The 19,913-nt window shown below is 31.7% G+C and overlaps 1 protein-coding gene across 1 annotated transcript; it reads left to right on the top strand.

Moving 5' to 3' along the window:
- The first annotated feature begins 7,967 nt into the window (after positions 1-7,967).
- On the top strand, positions 7,968-17,170 carry LOC143081647 (trypsin-like). The gene is made up of 8 exons (XM_076257412.1): positions 7,968-8,097; positions 8,922-8,981; positions 9,704-9,720; positions 10,252-10,442; positions 11,862-11,943; positions 12,723-12,900; positions 14,558-14,691; positions 16,414-17,170. The coding sequence occupies exons 2-8, from the start codon at positions 8,942-8,944 to the stop codon at positions 16,645-16,647; spliced, it is 876 nt and encodes a 291-aa protein (XP_076113527.1). The 5' UTR covers positions 7,968-8,097; positions 8,922-8,941; the 3' UTR covers positions 16,648-17,170.
- The last annotated feature ends 2,743 nt before the right edge of the window (positions 17,171-19,913 follow it).

The raw sequence follows: 19,913 nt of genomic DNA, 5'->3' as shown, positions 1-19,913 counted from the left end.
CAAAGGTAATATGTTGAAAAATATTTTTATACACCAGACGCGCGCTACGTCCACACAAAACTATGCTCAGATGTAAAAAGTTTGAAAGCCATAACAACTACCAAGTTGAAGATCGCCGTGGACCAAAAGTACCAAAAAAATGTGAGGCCAGGGTTATCCGACTGGGACAAAACATCATTATTATCAAGAATAATACATAGTTTTGCAAAGAGTAAATTCTATAAAATGTCTATATAATAGATATACGTGATTAAACTGAAGTGGTGATTAGCTATAGAATAAAAAACGACTAAATTACAAAATCACCGCCAAGCTGTCGTATTGAAAGACTAAGAGACTAAATTTTTAGTCTGATGTACTATAGGTTGCCTCTTTGTCTTTTTTCTTTGGCCATGGCATTGTCAGTTTGTTTGCGATCTGTGAGTTTGACTGCCCCTCTTGTTTCTTTCGCCTGGCTTTTATATGTTGAACAAATACTTGAAGCTATGCCTCTTGTGGTAAAGGATAATACAAAAGTCATTTAGTCTTTTCTTGTTAGATACAAAAAACCAGACAGATTGATTTAATGCATTTTGCCAATAATTTTACATAATTATTTTACATGATATTTTAATACTTGTTTTAAATGTCACATCCTGAATGTACATGTAGGAAACGATCACAAGAAAATAGTCATGTTTAACCCTTTCGGCGTCAAAACGACATTTTTGTCGTTTACCGCTAGCACGCCAAAACGACATTTTTGTCGTTTTTTAGTAGAAACCACAAAGCATTAAAAACATACATAAAAAACTTCATTTGACTTCCGAAACCATATTAGGTTTAAAGAAAAATAATCGACTTTGTTCTGTGTTTCATGAATAAACATAAAAGTCTCAAATACATACTTGATTTTTGGGGTTGAAAACTATTTTTTCTGTGATAATGTGCAAATTTTACATAATCTATACTCTAGTTATAAACTTTGCATGCCTTTATTTATTAAATTAACTGAATGAAATTAGTTCACATGGTTGACATAAAAAAATACAGTTGTTCTTTTATTTTTAAATTGTAACGTTTATCTGAATGACGTCATCAAAACTGGTGCTGTTTGTGACGTTTATGCGTATAAAAGTGGCAGGTACTTGAAATTACTGGAAACGTTTTGCAGTAAAACCATTTAGTTTTTACCGATTTTTACAATGTGAAGTGTTACAGATCGAAAATCATTCGATAATTGGTAATACAGTTTGCTGTTTGTAAATATATTCAATAAAACTGTTTGTTCAAATTTAGAAGGTTAGCTCGGCAACTATAGTCGGTAGAATCCGGGAATATCTCTTTTTGAATGCACTATTTTACCCATCATATTTCTTGAGAAATTTACCCATTTTGGGTTGGCTTAAACATAGGTTTACTTCACTAGTATTAAAACAATCAATTAAAGTTATAACTTATAAGGAATAATTTTGACAATGCTGGTCTACTAAGATAATTTCTGCTAAAACCAAATCAAACCCGGATTTTTTTGATTGATCATTCTAATACTTAATTACGGCATACAATCTGCATACTCCACCTTATGTGTACATGCGTCTCACTTTGTTGGCAATTCAATATGTTAGAATACATATTCAACTTTTAGTTAAGGTCGTGTTTTTATTTACCCATCACTTACTGAGTATTTTTGGATTTAGTTTTGTCCTTTGTTACTGTGCTGGTTTTTTATTTTTTTGTGCTTGGTCCAATTTTGACAAGTCAAGCTCTTTTTAAAATATTTGCGCTATTTATCTTATGTTAAACTGGTACCGACAGTTCTAGATTAGAGGAGGGAATTAACGACTACAAAAATTTACTGAGTTATTCACAAGCTAGGAAGAAGCCTTTGGCAAAGTTGTCGTATCACATACACTTTCTTTTTCATGTTTTTTTTTCGATCCTGCAATACTTAAACATGCATGTCGTGATTATCTCGTTTTAAATGTTTCACATTGAGTTGTAAAGTGACCAATCGTGCATACAAAAAGAGAGGTAAAAGATACCAAAGAGATAGTCAAACTCACAAGTCGAAAATAAACTAACAATGCCATGGCAAAACACTAAAACGGACCAAAAGACAAGTTAAAGGTACACAGGCAGCAAAGAATGCTAAAGACTGAGCAACATTAACCCAACCAAAAACTGGGGGAGATCATATATACATAACTATAGTCCAGTCAATCTAGCATAAATTTGACCCTAACCTGAAAGTAATTGCAACAGAAGATTTTTAAGTTTTAATCTTTAGCATTATACCCCAAATATACACAGAAAAAAGTCCCATAAAATCTAACTTGAGGAAAACTAAAAAAATCACCATTTAAAATTCCTATGGAGATTTGCATTGAAAAGGGAAATAACTCTTGCAAAAAAGGCAGAAATATCTATAAAAATTGATACAAAATTATAACTTTACCGCTTCTATTCATCAGAATGTATTGATTCTTGATTTTTAAGCGGTCTTTAGAGTATAACAAACAACTCTAAAGGTGTTTGCATATATTTTATCAAGCTATAATCAAGATTTCGTAATTTATTAGTTGACCATTTTATGAATTTTTCAACATGTCAAGGTAAAGAATCTCAAATTTAATAAAAATTATTAAGCATGTATTCTTCTTTTTGTGGTTTAAAGTTTCTTAAGATAAGTAAGTTGCTGAAAAAACATAATATACAGATATAAACAATACCAAATTTTCACAATATTTTTTTTTAAATGGTTACAAAGCTTCAAATTTGCAATTTCTTTAATGAAAAATGTACGAAAAAAATAAAACTACCCATAGCACTTCTGTTTTGTACATTTCATGAGCAGAAGATTATATAATTTAGTCAAATACAAACTTATAACCCCATCAAAGTATCATACTATACATAAATTTCAAGAAAAACAACCAAAAACTGACCAAAAAATACTAATTTTTGCAAGAGTTATCTCCCCTCCCAATGTTAATTTCCATAGGAAATTTAAAATGCTGATTTTGAGTTTTCTTCAAGTTAGATTTTATGGGACTTTTTTCTGTGTATATAAAGGACATAATACTATAGATTAGAACTAAAATATTTTCTGTTGCAATTAGTTTGAGGTTAAATCTTAGTTTGACTGGACTACTATTGTCGAAGGCAGTGACGCCGACGACCCGTAGTTTATAGCCTTGTTCCGATGACTGTGGTGGCTATATGTGTCTCATTTGTAAACCATACATACAGATATCATGACTTTCATATATCATAACGGACTCTTTCAAAAATAATACTGGTGCCAAAAGAAAATTCTGAATTATTTATTTTAACAAACATAATTGTTCAACAACAGCTAAAGAATAGAACAATATATAAACACGGACGGCAGTGCATGATTCTATAAAAAATACATACAAGCTTATACTATAGTACTGACAATTCAAAACCAACACACGCAATTGATATACGAACTTGTGTATATACAGAAGTTAACATGTGGATCAGTCCATCTGATTCATTAATATTATTACACTACTGTCATCATTTTGAATCCGGTTTTTTTTTCGTTACTAGGAAAGATTAAACAAGACTCAAATCTAGCTACTTCGTATGGCTATAACATGAAAAAGATCAAGATATAATCAAATAGAGCTATGGAAAAGAGTTAAAAATATAAAAAAAAACATATTATGAGGCATCTCTTGTGATTCTAAGACCAGTGGTTTTTTTTAATTTTCCGTTTGGTTTAAAAATCAAATTTTCAACTGGAAAATAAAGGGTCGTCTAAAATTGCGTATTATCTTCTATCTAACTGGATGGGATATGAATGACAACATTTTAACCCGGGACAATTTATCTGTGTCAGTCATCGGCGATGTTTTCCACTCATGTCTGAGAGTTGTTTTATTGTCCCAGTCGTTGTTTTCGATAGTATTTGAATGGGTTTTTTTTAATGTCCAAGCGATTGCGTTCGTTGATATCAGACTGCTATATTTTGATTAAGGAAATGAATGATAAAGCAAATACTGGTAGTCTCGAATAATTTTATTCACAGCCAATTTATACTTTTGCTTTTAGTGTTTGAAATATCGTATAGTGCATATGTCCGACTATCTTCAGACTGTAATTTGACCTCTATATATATCTTTGTTAATTTGTTTGTGTCCTGGAGTTAAAGTCTCATTTTCACCGAGTCTGGATCTCTTTTTAAAATTGAGAGAAGGGTTTTTGATGTAAGTCGACCAGCTTGTGATTATATTTGTGCATGTTTCAAATCAAATTCAAAACTTATAGAATCAATCACAGTCAAAAGGAAAGTACGTCGTCGGTAATTATGATTGGAGTAAACTATTGGTACCAACATTTACCTCTTTTATTTCAAAATTCAACCTTACCGTGTACATGTACTAGTTTAAACAAAAATAGACATACATCATAATGTAGGAATCAATGAAAGAAAATAGTTCAAGCATTTGGGGCTATATCGGTTTTAATGAAATCCCTAAAGAAACTCTTGCCAAAAGAATTTGTCTTTACGATTAGATAGTTTCTCCTCATTTTCTGCCGAAATCACACCTATGAAAAAGGGATCTATGATCAGATTATCGATGTCAATGATCGCAACAAGAAACATAAAATAATTTATCGACAGACCCCATTTAATGACAAAACTGAGGTTAAGTCGGGCATGTGTTTAGCGCATGCAGCAAAGTGTTTCTTAAACCAGGACCTATAATTGTGTTCTTTACTGAACTTAAGTTCATAACACTTTTTAGAAATAGTATCTGTAAAAATCAGCTTACACCATTAAAAGGTCAAGTGAACCACAGATATTAATACATTAAATTGAGACATCAAGTGTTGCATAAAAAAAAAAATTTAGTGAAATTATAAAAATTTGCATGCCGTTGACATGTAAAATATTAATTGACTTGAATACCAAAAAAAAAAAAATCAGTTTAGGATATATAAAAAAAAGAAAGAAGCAAAATAGATGCTAAATGTTCACTACTACATGTACTGGTCTAGTCAGAAAAGTGACATTCTTCAAAACCAAATCGGCAAATCAAAATGAAAGATAAGTCACACAATTGTTAAGTTAAAGCAAACTTATTTCAGATTATACGGTATCGAAAAAAAAAAGATAAGTATTGTTGTATATTTATGAAATATTTGCCGCTGAACTATTTATTACTCAATTAGTTGAGACATATGATGGTTGAATTATTACAATGCTATTTACTTGACTGTATCCCTAATTTTGTGGTGATATGAAAAGATCTGCAAAGTGTTAAGTCGAACTCTTCATCGATGGTGCTTTAGAAAAAAACAGACCCTCGCTAAGTATGAAGAAACTGAGAACACTGCTCGTTTTTTTTTTAATCATTTGATGATATCAAATCTTACATATGATGATGCTTTATAGAGGGGCGTAAAGAGAGGGGGTAACTGAATGAAGGAAGGCGAAATAAAATTGCCATTTCACGATGAACGAACAATTAAAAATTCTTGCACGTTGATTTTTTTACCGATTTCACAAAACACGGTGAATAACAAACCTTTTTCACGGCTGCACGTGAAATTAAAATGGCAAAACACGTTACACGAAAATAACCCTTTACCAACCTCTTAATATCAAAATACAGTAATTGAGCTATATTTTCTTCAATATATTTTCACTGTTAATAATATGTATCATGCTATAAAAATCTTCATTCATTTCCATATTGTCGGGTTTTTTTAATAGTATTCTAGAAAAGAATAAAAATAGAATTAAATTAACTTCGAATTTTAGCCCGAAAATTAAGCAAAAATCCCTGAACATACGCATAGTTTGCTACGTGTACTCAAGTTAATTCAAAGGTCGCTAGAGACATAGGAAATTTCCCCGAATGTATGAGATGTCCAATTAATCGATTAACGAGGATAACGTGCATGTGCTTGTAGGTAATGTGTTGACGTTACGTTACGTATCATTTTAGTATCGTCATTGAAATATGTATGGCAACGTAACCATGTGAAAAAACAACGTCTCGGCGCTCAAAGGGTTAAAATATAAAAATATATCAAAACATAAATTAAAGTGTTAAAGTACAAACGTGTAGGTCTTGGGGTAAAGAACATTTGCAATAAGAAAAACTTGCTGAATTGTTACAAAAATTTTCAAGTACATGCCTTTCCTTGTCAGCTTTCTCTAGAGTTGCAACAAGCACGATATGTATATTGGCAAATGATAGGTGGACCATAGATCAGCTATTTTGTCAGTAATAAATGGTGTTAGCCCTGTATAACGATTTGTTACCCGATGGAGAATGATTGTCATAAAGTTGTCACATGAAAAAATAGCGGATCAGTTTTTTTTTAAGTATTTTCATTGATTTCAAGCTTCCAATTATATGTCCTAGAAGATACGTGCGTAAGCCGTGGCGTTGTCAGTTTATTTTGAATCTATGCGTTTGATTGTCTTTCTGGTATCTGACATTATTGCTACTAGAATGTCTCACCAAGTAAATCTTGATCAACTTTGAATGTCCCGTTTAAATTGTAAATATAATCCTTTTGTATTTGTTTGGTGTAAGTAATTTGTTAAAAGTTAAAAATGTACATACTAAAAAACCATGGATAAATTATGATACACAAGAATTTACTTTTTGAAGAAATTAGAACATAAGGAGATTGCAATAAAAACCAAAAAACTCTCTGGTCTACCAAAATACTGTTTAATGGCATAATTTTATTTTATCAGTTATTCATAAAACCTAGCACACTTATAAATAGACAAATTCTTGCAAAAATGCTAGCTGTCCCTGATTACGTTTTAAAAAAAAGACGATTTTTATTTTTACAATGTTCTAGTGGTTTATTGTATATTCTGTCATCCTAATGACTTGTTGCTCAAAATATGTGTTTTGTTAAAAAAAACTAATTTACATTCGCAATATTTAGTCGGAAATAAAACAAAACTTTGAAAAATGTTATGGTACTTTCAATCATGCTCTTCTATAAGGATTTTTATTGAATGACGTCAAAATTATTTAGGCATGACCCTGGAAAAAGAATACAATGTCTTCCTTAAGTTTGCAAATTGGACCAAAACATTGTTAAAACAAGCCTTTCTGCATTATATCTTCCTCCTTGTTTTGTTTATGAAATAACCGAATGTGATCACATGTCATGGTGGGTGCAACTTATGATATAATCCATCTTTATGAAGTACCAGGGTTCATGTTGGTGTTTGTTTGGTTTGTTGTAGTAAATTGTATTTGTTATCTCGTTAGGGTTATGTTAAACGTTGTTTAAAGCTCGTCTTTTTTCGTATTGTTAATGGAATGTTTATTTTCCTTTGACTGATGGATTTTAATTACCGTTTCCATTTTCTATTTCTTCTATAAACATTAGAGCTTAATGAGTATTAACATACAAATTTATATATTACAGTTTCCTTAACCAGTGTCAATTAGTAAATTCTAATCGACATGCTGACAAATCTTATGTTTAAAACAACATGTAACAGCTTTAACAACATACCACGCACTACGTAGAATTATGTATATAAATACCTGGATATTCATATGTACATATCATTTCAGAAGAGGTAGGTTGAACGACGAAAATTTGAATTAAGGTTTGTTTATGTATAAACTGTTTGTTTTGTTCACTTATTGTTGTCAATATAATGGGAAGTATGCGACTGTCATATAAGTGCGAGGTTTTTGTAGCGATCAAAGCACGTTTAATCCACCATTTCAACATATAAAAAGAATGCATGTACCATGTAAGAAATACGACTGTTATTTTGCATCCGTTAAATAAGTTTGAGTCTTTCATTTGCAATTTTAAAATTGACTTTCTGTTTTGAATTCTCCACGAAGTTTGGTATTTTTGTTATTTTACATTTTACATCATATTTGTGATTAATACAAATATATTTTAAGTGAATATTTTCCCGCATTCATTTCTTCTCAGGCTGATGACGTCTTCGGTGGTCTCACAGTTATATTACATAAAGACAGATTTGTTTATGGCTTCACTGGAATATAACAGATTTTTTCAAATGTTATTTTAGCTTATATGATTAATTTTAATATAGATGAATTAGAAGAATGAATTAAGGTATGGGCATTTCGTATAGAATTTCTTTTTTTCTATTTCTATACAAGAAAAGTAAAGGTTATATACTAATCAAACTTGTTTTAGTTTGTTACCCAGATTTGTCGATTTACGAGTTTTGAACAGTGGTATACTACTGTTGCCTTTATTTGAAAAATACTAATTTTTGTTGAGGTAGTGATTAAACATACCTACTCTCCGACATTTTATCTTTATAGGAATAATATCAGACAAGAAAACATATAACCATGCAACAATTTTTTCTCTAAAATGGTAAAATTAAATGACTGCAAAGGTAAATACCATTACCCATAGTCGTTCTAACTAAAACAGGGGGGAAAATAGTTTCTCTTTCTGATAGTTCTTCAATCATGATATTTCATAGGATATCTCGAATGATAAGAATGTTTTCTATGCAAGTTGAGGGCCTGTGTTCACTAAATCAATTTATTTGAAATATGTCTGTGTCACTAAATATTATCATTAGACACAAGCAACACAAATAAATACGATACCGACTTTCGTTTGAATAAGTTCCTTGATGAATATAACACCTTAACATAGGTGAATGTACTAAGATGAAATCTAACATAGGATGACTAAATATGTACCTTGTACAAGCTGTCTAACATTCAAAAGTAAATGTTGATATATCTGTCATTTATTCTTTTATTGCATGTGGCATTATTCTAAAATATAACTTTATGGGTACGATATTTTGTAGAAATCAAAGGTTAATTGATAAATGAAGTAACGCCCTCATACAGAGGATCAGCGAGCCATCAGATGCACGTAACTCGCATTGTTAATCTTATTTTCAATTTCAGACGTGGTGTTGTTTGGAAACATGAAGATGTATCGAGTGCTCAATGTCAGTGTATTTGTCGGTAAGTTAATAATTAAATGTAATTACCTATATATTAAGTCGACAATAGTTTAACTATGTCCAAATATCTCAAATCGATTAGAAACAGACAAATCAAGATAATAATAAAAAAAGTAAGTTATCACATGTACACACAGAAGAGCGAGACTAAGTGCATAACAAGCGTCTTATGCTTTACTCGCATCAAACAAACAAACGAAATAGTATTAAACGGCAATTTGCTTTTGTTTCATCTAAAAATGTTTTTCAAGTTCTAAATAATCATTTCTTCAGTTATGTTGAGTCTTTTAAACAATTTTTAGGACATCCACTGCCATAAATTCTGGTTTCCTCGGAATATTGGCTAATGGTCAATTATATGGTATATCAATCATGATTGTACAAATAATTATGTTTTTGTCTAAAGGAGGGACCCAAATACCGTTCAAAAATTCATACATTTAAGAACAACGCAATGCTAAAAAAATGAAAAAAAAAAACTACATTATTATGAGTATACAAAAAAAAAACAAAAAAAACAGACACTTAGCAACTCGTTCAATAAAAAAAAGGGCTTTTCTAAGTTGCTCCTAATGTGTAACCAGTTTTTTTTTTTGCCGTATGTTGTACCTATAAACCCAAAGATAAGTCACACTCGCACTTATGTATTGTAATTCTAGTCATGAAAAAAATACATGAGAATGATTTTGATAATAGTAAAAATAATTTCATATATTTTTGTAGTGTTCTTCATGTCTACAGTACGTATATGAACATTAAGTTAATATAAGATGAACTTAGTTCAATTTTAAGAGTTTTCACACTGCTCCTTATTTTAAAATGAACATCAATATGTTTTCACATACAAAGGAAACGTTCTCGATAATTATATAAGGACAATGTATGTTGTGTACTACAATGTAGCAACAATTTGACGAATAACAAATGTAAATTAAAATCAATGTTGACGAAACAAATTAGAGGAACGGTATTATTTCCGTTTTCAAAGGAATTATCATAGCCTGTCTAGAATTGTCACAGCTTTCTCCGTGACTGGATGATGGGAATTGTACAATCGCTACACACTCTCTTTTCCTAGTGATTTCGAATTCATTATGATAATTGTATTTTCTTTAAGGAAAACTTCTTAAATGTTATCTTATTATTACTATAAATAAAATGTCTTAACTTGGAGATCTATTGATAAAAAATGTAGCATTTCTTTACTCTTTATGTATTTACTTGGGGCTTGCTATGCATATATCTTTAATTCATTTTCTATCATTGTGTAGACATTTTCGGCTGATACAAGTGTAAAGATAGTTAATGGTGACAATGCCAACATTGAAGATCATCCATGGCAGGTCTCTGTTCAGATCAGAAGAACCGAAAAAGACAATTTTACCCATATATGCGGTGGATCAATTATTGACAAAAGTTGGGTTATTACAGCTGGACATTGTAATACTTATCCTGAATTACCGTAAGCTATGTTATTTACAGTTGAAAATATAATACAATCTGTATTAATCATGATTACCCTACCGGGGCGTCTGAAATCATTCAAACTCTTTGATTGGAATCATTTCACTACTCAGTCGTTACATTCTATGAAGTGTTTCGTTAATTGTTTCCTTCCTATCATTATTATCAAATTGTTGATATGTTTTGGCATTGTTTGTTTTTTGTCCTTTCTCAAATCAAAGAATCCTATATTTTTTCACGAATAAGGTATTCTAAAGACTGAGTTTTCAATGTCAAAATACTGTAGAACAAATATAGAGGCTAATTTACAATTGACATGAGTGTTAATCAAGAGTTAAAAAACTATTAAATACAAAAGTCAGAAGACATCCAAATAGAGACCTTTTAAAGAAAAACTTCGTTGTCGTCATACTATTATTTTTACACGAAGCTTCTAAGAATTATTGATGTGCATTAGTGCCCCCTTCTTTTGTATTTTAGAACATAAACAAAACTTCATATGCCCTGAAACAATATGGTCTTTTTAGTTTTAAGATGTTTATAGATGCGGTTTAAATTTTAAAATCAATACTGCATAACTAAAAAAACCGGTTAATTGGCATATAATTGGAATTATTTCTTCTTTGCCAATTAATAAAATCTACAGCCATTTTTTCAAAATGGGGGTTTCAAATCATAATATAGGAGTGGGGTTCAACAATATGTCCCCATTCATTGATCGTTAAAAATGGGAGTTCCAACCCTCAGATCCCGCCACTAAATTGATATGTGGTTGTAGGATAGTGCTGACACGAGGGTTCAACCACCCAATATTTCCTTTGTTCTAAGATAGCAGGACAGGAATGCTCATACCTTTACGTGTATACGCAGTTTAGTCCTTCATATAGTTGTAGTATGAATGCGTCTCGTCACCGACCAAAATTCAGCAACGGTTCTGCAAAGTGCAGAAACCTATTAGGGATATTCAAGTCAAGTTCAGTTGTCATAATCAAATTATCACCTTTGCCTCTTTTCACTACTCATCAAAAACGATCTCAGTAAAAGTTATTCACATTTCTTTTTTAACAAGTTGAGATTTGATAAAACTAAAATCTTTCATGTGTCACTTTCTTCAACTGGACATAGATTATGATATATTTTTTTTTCAAAGAATAAATGAAATATGTATTTAAAACAAAAATTCAATTAGGGTTTACTTGACGGGTTATGTAAAGTGATATAGATCGTTGTCCAAAAAACTCTTGAAGACCTTATGTGGCAGATAATTGTTAATTTCTGTGTCGGTCAATTATAGAGAGTTGTCTCATTGACAATATTACCAAATTTGTTATATATATATATATATATATATATATATATTATATATATCCAAATCAGTTTCCTATATCACGCTACAGTTTGATTATTTTCATTTTAGGGTAAAGAATATAAGAGTAGCAGCTGGAAGTTCTCGTTTGAGTCAGATGAAAACAATTATACCTTTGAAAAAATTCTATAAGGTATAGACTTTAAGTGGCATATTTTATACCCAACTATATATTTGGGCAATAATGCGCCCACCCTGATTGCCCGTCTCTCCGTTCTTGATTATGATTACAACACAATGTTGACTGATGTACACTTATTTTTGATATTTTTACCTATCATGTATGTTGGTTTTTTTGACGCATCGTTGTCAATATAATGGAATTTGATGCGACTGGTATACAAGTGAGGGGTTAAACTAGCTTTAAAATCAGGTGTAATCCAACGTTTTCTACATCAGAAAATGTCTATACTAAGTCAGGATTATGACAGTTAGATTTGTTTAAGCTTTTGATTTTGCCATTTGATTACAAACTTTCCGTTTTGAATTTTCCCCGGAGTTCTGTAGTAATTTTACCTCTTTATATTCTATTTTGTAGGTGCCTCCTTAACCACTATATGTATCAATATTGCATCATAGACATATGCGTTTAAATAGGGCTTAAATTACCCAAGATTATGTAATGATAAGTTCGTAAACTGCGTCCATCCGTAGATTCACATTCTTAAAAATCTATCAACTGAGGTTTCGATTATTTCTAGATATTTAGAACAATGTGGCATAAGTCCTTGAATAATATTAGCTGGATATACAAGAATATTGGCGCATGAAAATCCTTTTATAAAACACTAACAGAGTAATTCCTTAAGTACAAAAAAGAAAATAATCACGATTTGTTTTAAAAGATTTATATTTGAACACCTATTAGTTATACCATTAGTGTATCCTAATTATAAAAGTAATATCTTTCAGCACACGAACTTCATATTTACTGATACAGAAATGAAAAGGGACCTTATGCTACTACAACTTAGAAGGCCGCTTAAATTCGGGTCTACCATTAATAAAATCGACCTAGACACTGATGTAGGGAAAAATTATACCGGAGAGTTGTGTACAATATCCGGATGGGGAAATACAGTTTCAAGAGGTATGTTTTATCATAAATTGACGTTTAGTTCTATAGAGAAACAATAGCTAAATATACCAAAGGGATATTCAAACTAATATGTCGAACACAAAAGGACAATATCATGAATTTTTGTTTTACCAAAAAACAAATCAAACAACAGACAGAACTATGAATAGCATTACCACTGAAAATAAATCCCACACCTAGACTTTCAATTTTGTCTTTTCTTCTCTAGAAAACGCATAACAACAGAATCAGTTGTTACAAATAACATTTTATTTAATGTTTTATCAAGATTGGAAACCTTACAAAAGAGAGGCGACAGGTACTAAAGAAATAATCTAGAAAACAAACTGACAATGCCAAGGCAAAATTGTCCACTTATCGGTTATCCATGGCTTTGAATCATTATTCCTTATGCATTGTTTCATGTTGATGTTGTAATTTCTTATAACATGTAGAATAATCTTCATTTTCAATAGATTTCGTAAATGATTTCGTCATATTTCGTTGGTGTAAACTTCAACTCACTCAGTTATATTAGCTGTTGAAGACATTTTCTTTTTATATATATATTTCTAAATTGGAAACAAATTGTAGTTCATTTATTTTATTTTTAGAAATTATATGCACAGGAATTAATTTGTCTTACACAGTTTTGATTTATAAGTAAAAACATGGATCGAAAATACAAATAAATACACCATTACTAAACTGTATTAGCACAATTCTATACTATTTCCAATGACTATTTTATAAATTTTATTGTAATGGTTACATTTCAAAATACATACAACAGCACCATTAAAAACTGAATCCCAATTCCATATACTATCAATGAACATGACCTGTGACAATACTGATTGTGGTGTTGAAACAATAGCTCATTTCTGGAATCATGTCTTTCACTGACAAAGATCGTCAATTTCGCACGCCGGTATGACGTTATTTGCCAGATAGAAGGCGCGTCTGTATCCCAACTCTATTAAAAGTTTCCAGCACTTTCATAATCGTCATTCTGTAGGGTAGTATATAAATAGTAAATGTTCCGTAAGATCGAAATCTTGATTACCGTATGACTGAGGGAGGGTGACCATCTTATTAGCTTTTAATTTCCAAAATATTTTCTGCATGATAAAATCAAAATTTTTCACCCGTTTTCTCAACACATGTTGGAAATGACAATGCATACATTTTTGTCACGTGGTGATGGAAGTCACTTGATATATTCGTCCGTGTCCTGGAACTGGCCTATTTTGTAACACGCAGATTATATTTCTATTATGGTGTATTTGTGTACTGTCCTACACTTTTTCATTAACCGATTTCACATCTGTCTAATTGTGTTCTTAATCTGAAAAAGATCTAATGATAGCAAAATTAAAAAAAGAAAAATAGGATGGATTGTATAAAGGAAATAGAGCCATATAATTAGGTTTACTCTTTCAACTGCAAAAAAACAAAACCACATCAATAGCGTGGATGTAAACAGATACATATATAGATCATAGTCCGATTTCGACTAACGAGAAAATTCAAATGATGAGGCGTGGTTAAACTTCTCTTTTAGCGTTTAACTTTCACGTAACTTTGGAAACTGATGTAACGATACATAATTATACAGGATTTAATTAAATTTCACAACCTTTGTACTATTTAACAATTTTGATTATAGGGGAGAATTATCCTGATCGTCTGCAAGTAGTGTCAATGCCAGTTGTCACCCATGAATACTGCCGAACTTCTTGGTTTGGTCTTGCTTTGAAGGACATGATATGTCTTCAAGAGGGAAAAAAGGATTCTTGCACTGTAACTATATTTCATTTACTCAAATTATAACGCAATTTTTCAAAAGATTAATAAACATTGTAGCATGTCGACCCTGCTATTTTCGTTTTATATTTTTCTAAATTAAGATAACAGAGGGACAAAATAAATCAGAGATTTCCAAATTCATCAGTCGAAATGAGACAGACAGCACCATGGCAAAAATGAAAAAAAGACCAAAATGACAAACAAATGATTATAAAACACAATATAGATAACTCAAGACTGAGCAACACGAACTCCAACAAAAATAGATCGGGAATGATCTGAGTTCCTCTAGAAAGGTAAGCAGATCCTGCTCCAAATGTTGCACCTGTCATGTTGTTCATGGAAATACTAAAATGAAGGTTAGTCTTATTCGGTATGCAGAAGTTCGGGATTACGCTGAAGACGTTTAAAACATATCAGTCGTTATTTGTGAAACAGATTTTCCGTCATTGACAACCAACTAGTTGCAGTGTCCGTAAAATAATCGAGGGGGTAATTTCAATTTAAACACTTCGAACTCTTTTGTTTCATAATTTTCTTGTGAGCACTTACCCTCTACCAAGACAATCATGATATAAAACCTAATCACGGGAATACCTTCTAATAGTACGTTTATCTGAAGTCGTGATCGAAGCAAAACAATATCATTGCACAATTAAAATTAATTGAATGACCATCAAAAACTATTGCCATTTCTCATATCAAAATTAAAGATGAAATCACAAATATCTAACATTAAAATAAGTCAATATGACCAAAGTGGTCAATTGACCCCCTTAGACGTTATTGCCCTTTATAGTCAATTTTTACCAATGTAAACTATTGGGCCAAATTCATTTAAGATAGAGATAATTGTTAGTAGCAAGAATATTCAGTAAAATAAGATCTACAAACACATCACCATCACCAAAACGCAATGTTTCATGAACGCATGAATCAATGTGTGTTCTGGGTCGATGCGACAGCTAGTGTAGATTTATTTCCCCGAGGGTATCACCAGCCCAGTAGTTAGCACTTCTGTGGTGACTTGAGTTATCATTGATATGTTCATAATTATAAATTGCCTGTTAACAACACTTCGAATTTTTTAAATACTAAGGCTTTTCTACCTCAGAATTAGATTACCTTAGCTGTATTTGGCAAAACTGTAAGGAATTTTCGGTCCTCAATGCTCTTCAACTTCGTACTTTATTTGACCGTTTTAACATTTTTGATTTGAGCGTCACTGATGAGTCTTTTGTAGACGAAACGCGCGTCTGGCGTATATATCAAATTTGAATCCATGTATCAATGATGAGTTTATTTGTTTAATATTCACATATACCAAAGTGAGCGACACAGGCTCTTTAGAGCCTCTAGTTTTATGATGATGTTTTTTTTGCCTAGCTAATCGAAATAGAAACAATAACATAATGTAATAAGAGGGGAAATAAAAAAAATACACGTTGTCCTGGAAACACCTGTGCCAAGGTAACAAAAAACAAATCTAACTTTATTTCGAGGTTCGTGTGGTTCAAATTACGTTTCAATATAATAAAGATAGTACTCTAAGTTAGAATTGAATATAATAACATGAGTTGTAAAAATGATATGGCAAATTGTTTTCTACCTGTCAGCGATAAAAATTAGAGTTGATGCTGGTTTCCTTGATTTACCGAAGATTGTGGTTTTACATACTGTCATATGTATTTATTACATGTTATTTTGTATTTTCAGAATGATAGTGGTGGACCAATGGTTTGCAGTAAAAAACTAGTAGGAGTACTATCGGGTGGTGTTCTCTTTTGCGATGGAAATAGACCTAGCGTTTATTCCAGAGTTTCTGCTTACTTAGCTTGGATTAAAGAAACAATGAATAAGAAAAATAAGAAGAATAAGAAGAATAAAAGAGAAAAGAAAAGAAACAAGAATAAGAAAGAAAAGAAAAATAACAAAAATAACAAAAATTGAATTTGACACTTGAATGAGGTAGATAAAGAATTTTAGAAATTTATTATGTTTTTGTTTCTCACCTAGTTTATTCTTTGAATTTCATTCAAAAGGTAAAGAAAGGATAAGGTCCCAAACCAAAAAAGTAAAAAAAAAACCATCAATGCTAAGAAGGTACGCTTTTGTGATTTCATAGTTGGTTGAACATTAACTTAAGTTCCTAAAGTGAGAGAGTGTTTTAAGGAAAATTGAAAAAGGTCCTTTAACAATTTGATTGACATTTTTTGTGAGCCACCGCATTTAGGATTAATACCACTATTGAGTTTCCACTATAAGCCTTTGGTAAATTGTCACTTTTGAAAACCAAATATGCCAGATTCATCTTCTGGTCAAAGAGATAAATACTTCGTTTGAGTAAACCATTATCCTGTCTTATACTACAGTGAAAATTAAACATAACATTATTGCATTGCTTGTTTTATATTAACCATCACTGGAAGTAAAGAAATCCACCCCTCTTTTCCTGTAACAATGTCATCTGACAAACTGGTACTTTTTAACACCAAACGAATATGACTCAGAATTTTTTCTGCATTGAAATACAAGCTAGACCGCCAATATGCATTACCTGTATTACTCCTTCAACTAAAGCCACTCTGATGAACTCATCAAATAGATAATTAATGAATGTGCTATAATTAAAAACCTTTTTGTGCAGTTTTCATTGTAATTCAACGAAAAGAAATGATCTAATTTCATAAAGAGGATTTTTTTCTGTACTTATTGTACCTCTTACCTATTACCAAGGTGTAGGTATTTAATGTGAGGTTTGTTTGAAATCATATCCTCACATTAAAATCGCGGTGAAAAAATACCGAAAAAGCTCCAAAAATACTATTATCTATTATTTAAACGAACATTCGATTGATCATCTCCAGATTAACATCAGATTGTTATAAAATGGCAACTTGGTTACTAAAGGACCATGCTTATAATTTAATACATCAGATACGCGTTTCGACTTCATTAGACTCATCAGTGACTTTTAGATCAAAATAGTTATAAAGCCAAACAAGTACAAAAATGAAGATAAAATTGAGAATGGAAATGGGGAATGTGTCAAAGAGACAACAACCCGACCAAATAAAAAACAACAGCAGAGGGTCACCAACAGGTCTTCAATGTAGCGAGAAATTCCCGCACCCGGAGGCGTCCTTCAGCTGGCCCCTAAACAAATATATACTAGTCCAGTGATAATGAACGCCATACTAATTTCCAAATTGTACACAGGAAACTAAAATTAAAATAATACAAGACTAACAAAGGCCAGAGGCTCCTGACTTTGGACAGGCGCAAAAATGCAGCGGAGTTAAACATGTTTGTGAGATCTCAACCCTCCCCCTATACCTCTAACCAATGTAGAAAAGTAAACGCATGACAATACGCACATTAAAATTCAGTTCAAGAGAAGTCCGAGTCTGATGTCAGAAGATGTAACTAAAGAAAATAAACAAAATGACAATAATACATAAATAACAACAGACTACTAGCAGTTAACTGACATGCCAGCTCCAGACTTCAATTAAACTGACTGACAGATTATGATTTCATCATGTTAACATCAGGCACAATCCTTCCCGTTAGGGGTTTAGTATCATACCATCATAACATATATGAGAAGAACATAACCCGTGTCATGCCAACAACTGTTTTTAGAATAAATGTGTTTAGTTCCGATGCAAAGACCTTATCAGTGACTCAATATTAACGCCAAAATATGCAATCTTTAATGACTTGACAACAGTATCGTAATTATATCCCTTCTTAATAAATTTATTGAGCATTGAGGACCCAAAATTCTAAAAAGTTGTGCCAAATACGGCTATAGTACTCTATGCCTAGGATAAGAAAATCATTTGTATTTCGAAACTTTCCTATAAACAGACCATATATTTGATATTCATGTGAACATCCAAATGCTGGCTACTGGACTGATGATACCCTCGGGAACGGAACCAGCAGTGACATCGACCCAGTGGTGTAAATATTTTTCAAAAGTACCAGGCTTATAATTCAATACACCAGACGTGCGTTTCATCTACATATGACTTATCAGTGACACTCAGATCAAAATAGTTATGTAACAAAATAAGTTTTGAGCATTGAGGGCCCAAAATTCAAGATGAAAAAAGTTATAAAGCCACACAAGTATGAAATGAAGAGCATTGAGGACTCAAAATTCTTAAACGTTGTGCCAAAATACGCTAAGGTACGTTATGCTTGGGATAAGAAAATCTTAAGTATTTCAAACTTTCATATAAAAAAGACCATATAATTGATATTAATGTTATCACTGAAGTTCTGACCTCTGGGTCAAACAAGTATAAAATTGAAGAGCATTGAGGTTCAAAAATACGGCTAATGTAATCTATGCCTGGGATAAGAAAATCCTTAGTTTTTCGAAAAATTCAAAGTTTTGTAAACAGGAAATTTATAAATATGACCACATAAGTGATATTCATGTCAACACCGAAGTGCTGACTACTGGGTTGGTAGTACCAGACAAAGAGAGCAACAGCAGTGGCATCGACCCAGTGGTGTAAACAATTATCAAAGGTACCAGGATTATACTTTTGTACGCCAGACGCGCGTTTCGTCTATCATTAGACTCATCAGTGACGCTCATTTCAAAATAGTTACAAAGCCAACAAGTACAAAATTAAAGAGCATTGAGACTCAAAAATTCCGAACAGTTTTCCAAATACGGCTTAGGTTATCTATGCCTTGATTAAAAAAATCCTAAGTGTTTTGAAAAAATCAAAGTTTTGTAAACTGGAAATTTATAAAATGATCACATAATTGATATTCATGTTAACACCGAAGTGCTGACTACTAGGCTGGTAATACCCTCGAGGACGAAACTTCAAGCAGCAGTGGCATCGACCCAGTGGTGTACAAAGTTATCAAAGTTACCAGGATTATAATTAGTACGCCAGACGCGCGTTTCGTCAGACGACTGTGGCTTTTGTTAGTCTTGTATGTTTTTTAATGTTAGTTCATTTATATGTCTTAGGGTCTAGTACAAAGTCCATTTTCACTGATCTAATACACCTTTTTATATGTTCTGTGGTCGGGTTATCGTCTCTTTGACATATTCCCAATTTCCATTCTCAATCTTTAGATAACAGAACATTTAATAGCATGCTAATCATAAATTACATTTGGAGATATGACTACACTGAGGTGATTATCCACATTAGGCCGGTGACCATGGTCAAATTTATGAA

Source organism: Mytilus galloprovincialis, chromosome 7 (genome assembly GCF_965363235.1).
Source record: "Mytilus galloprovincialis chromosome 7, xbMytGall1.hap1.1, whole genome shotgun sequence".
Lineage (NCBI taxonomy): Eukaryota > Metazoa > Mollusca > Bivalvia > Mytilida > Mytilidae > Mytilus > Mytilus galloprovincialis.
The sequence above is the reverse complement of the archived record's forward strand: the minus strand, read 5'-3'. Positions and strand labels throughout refer to the sequence as shown.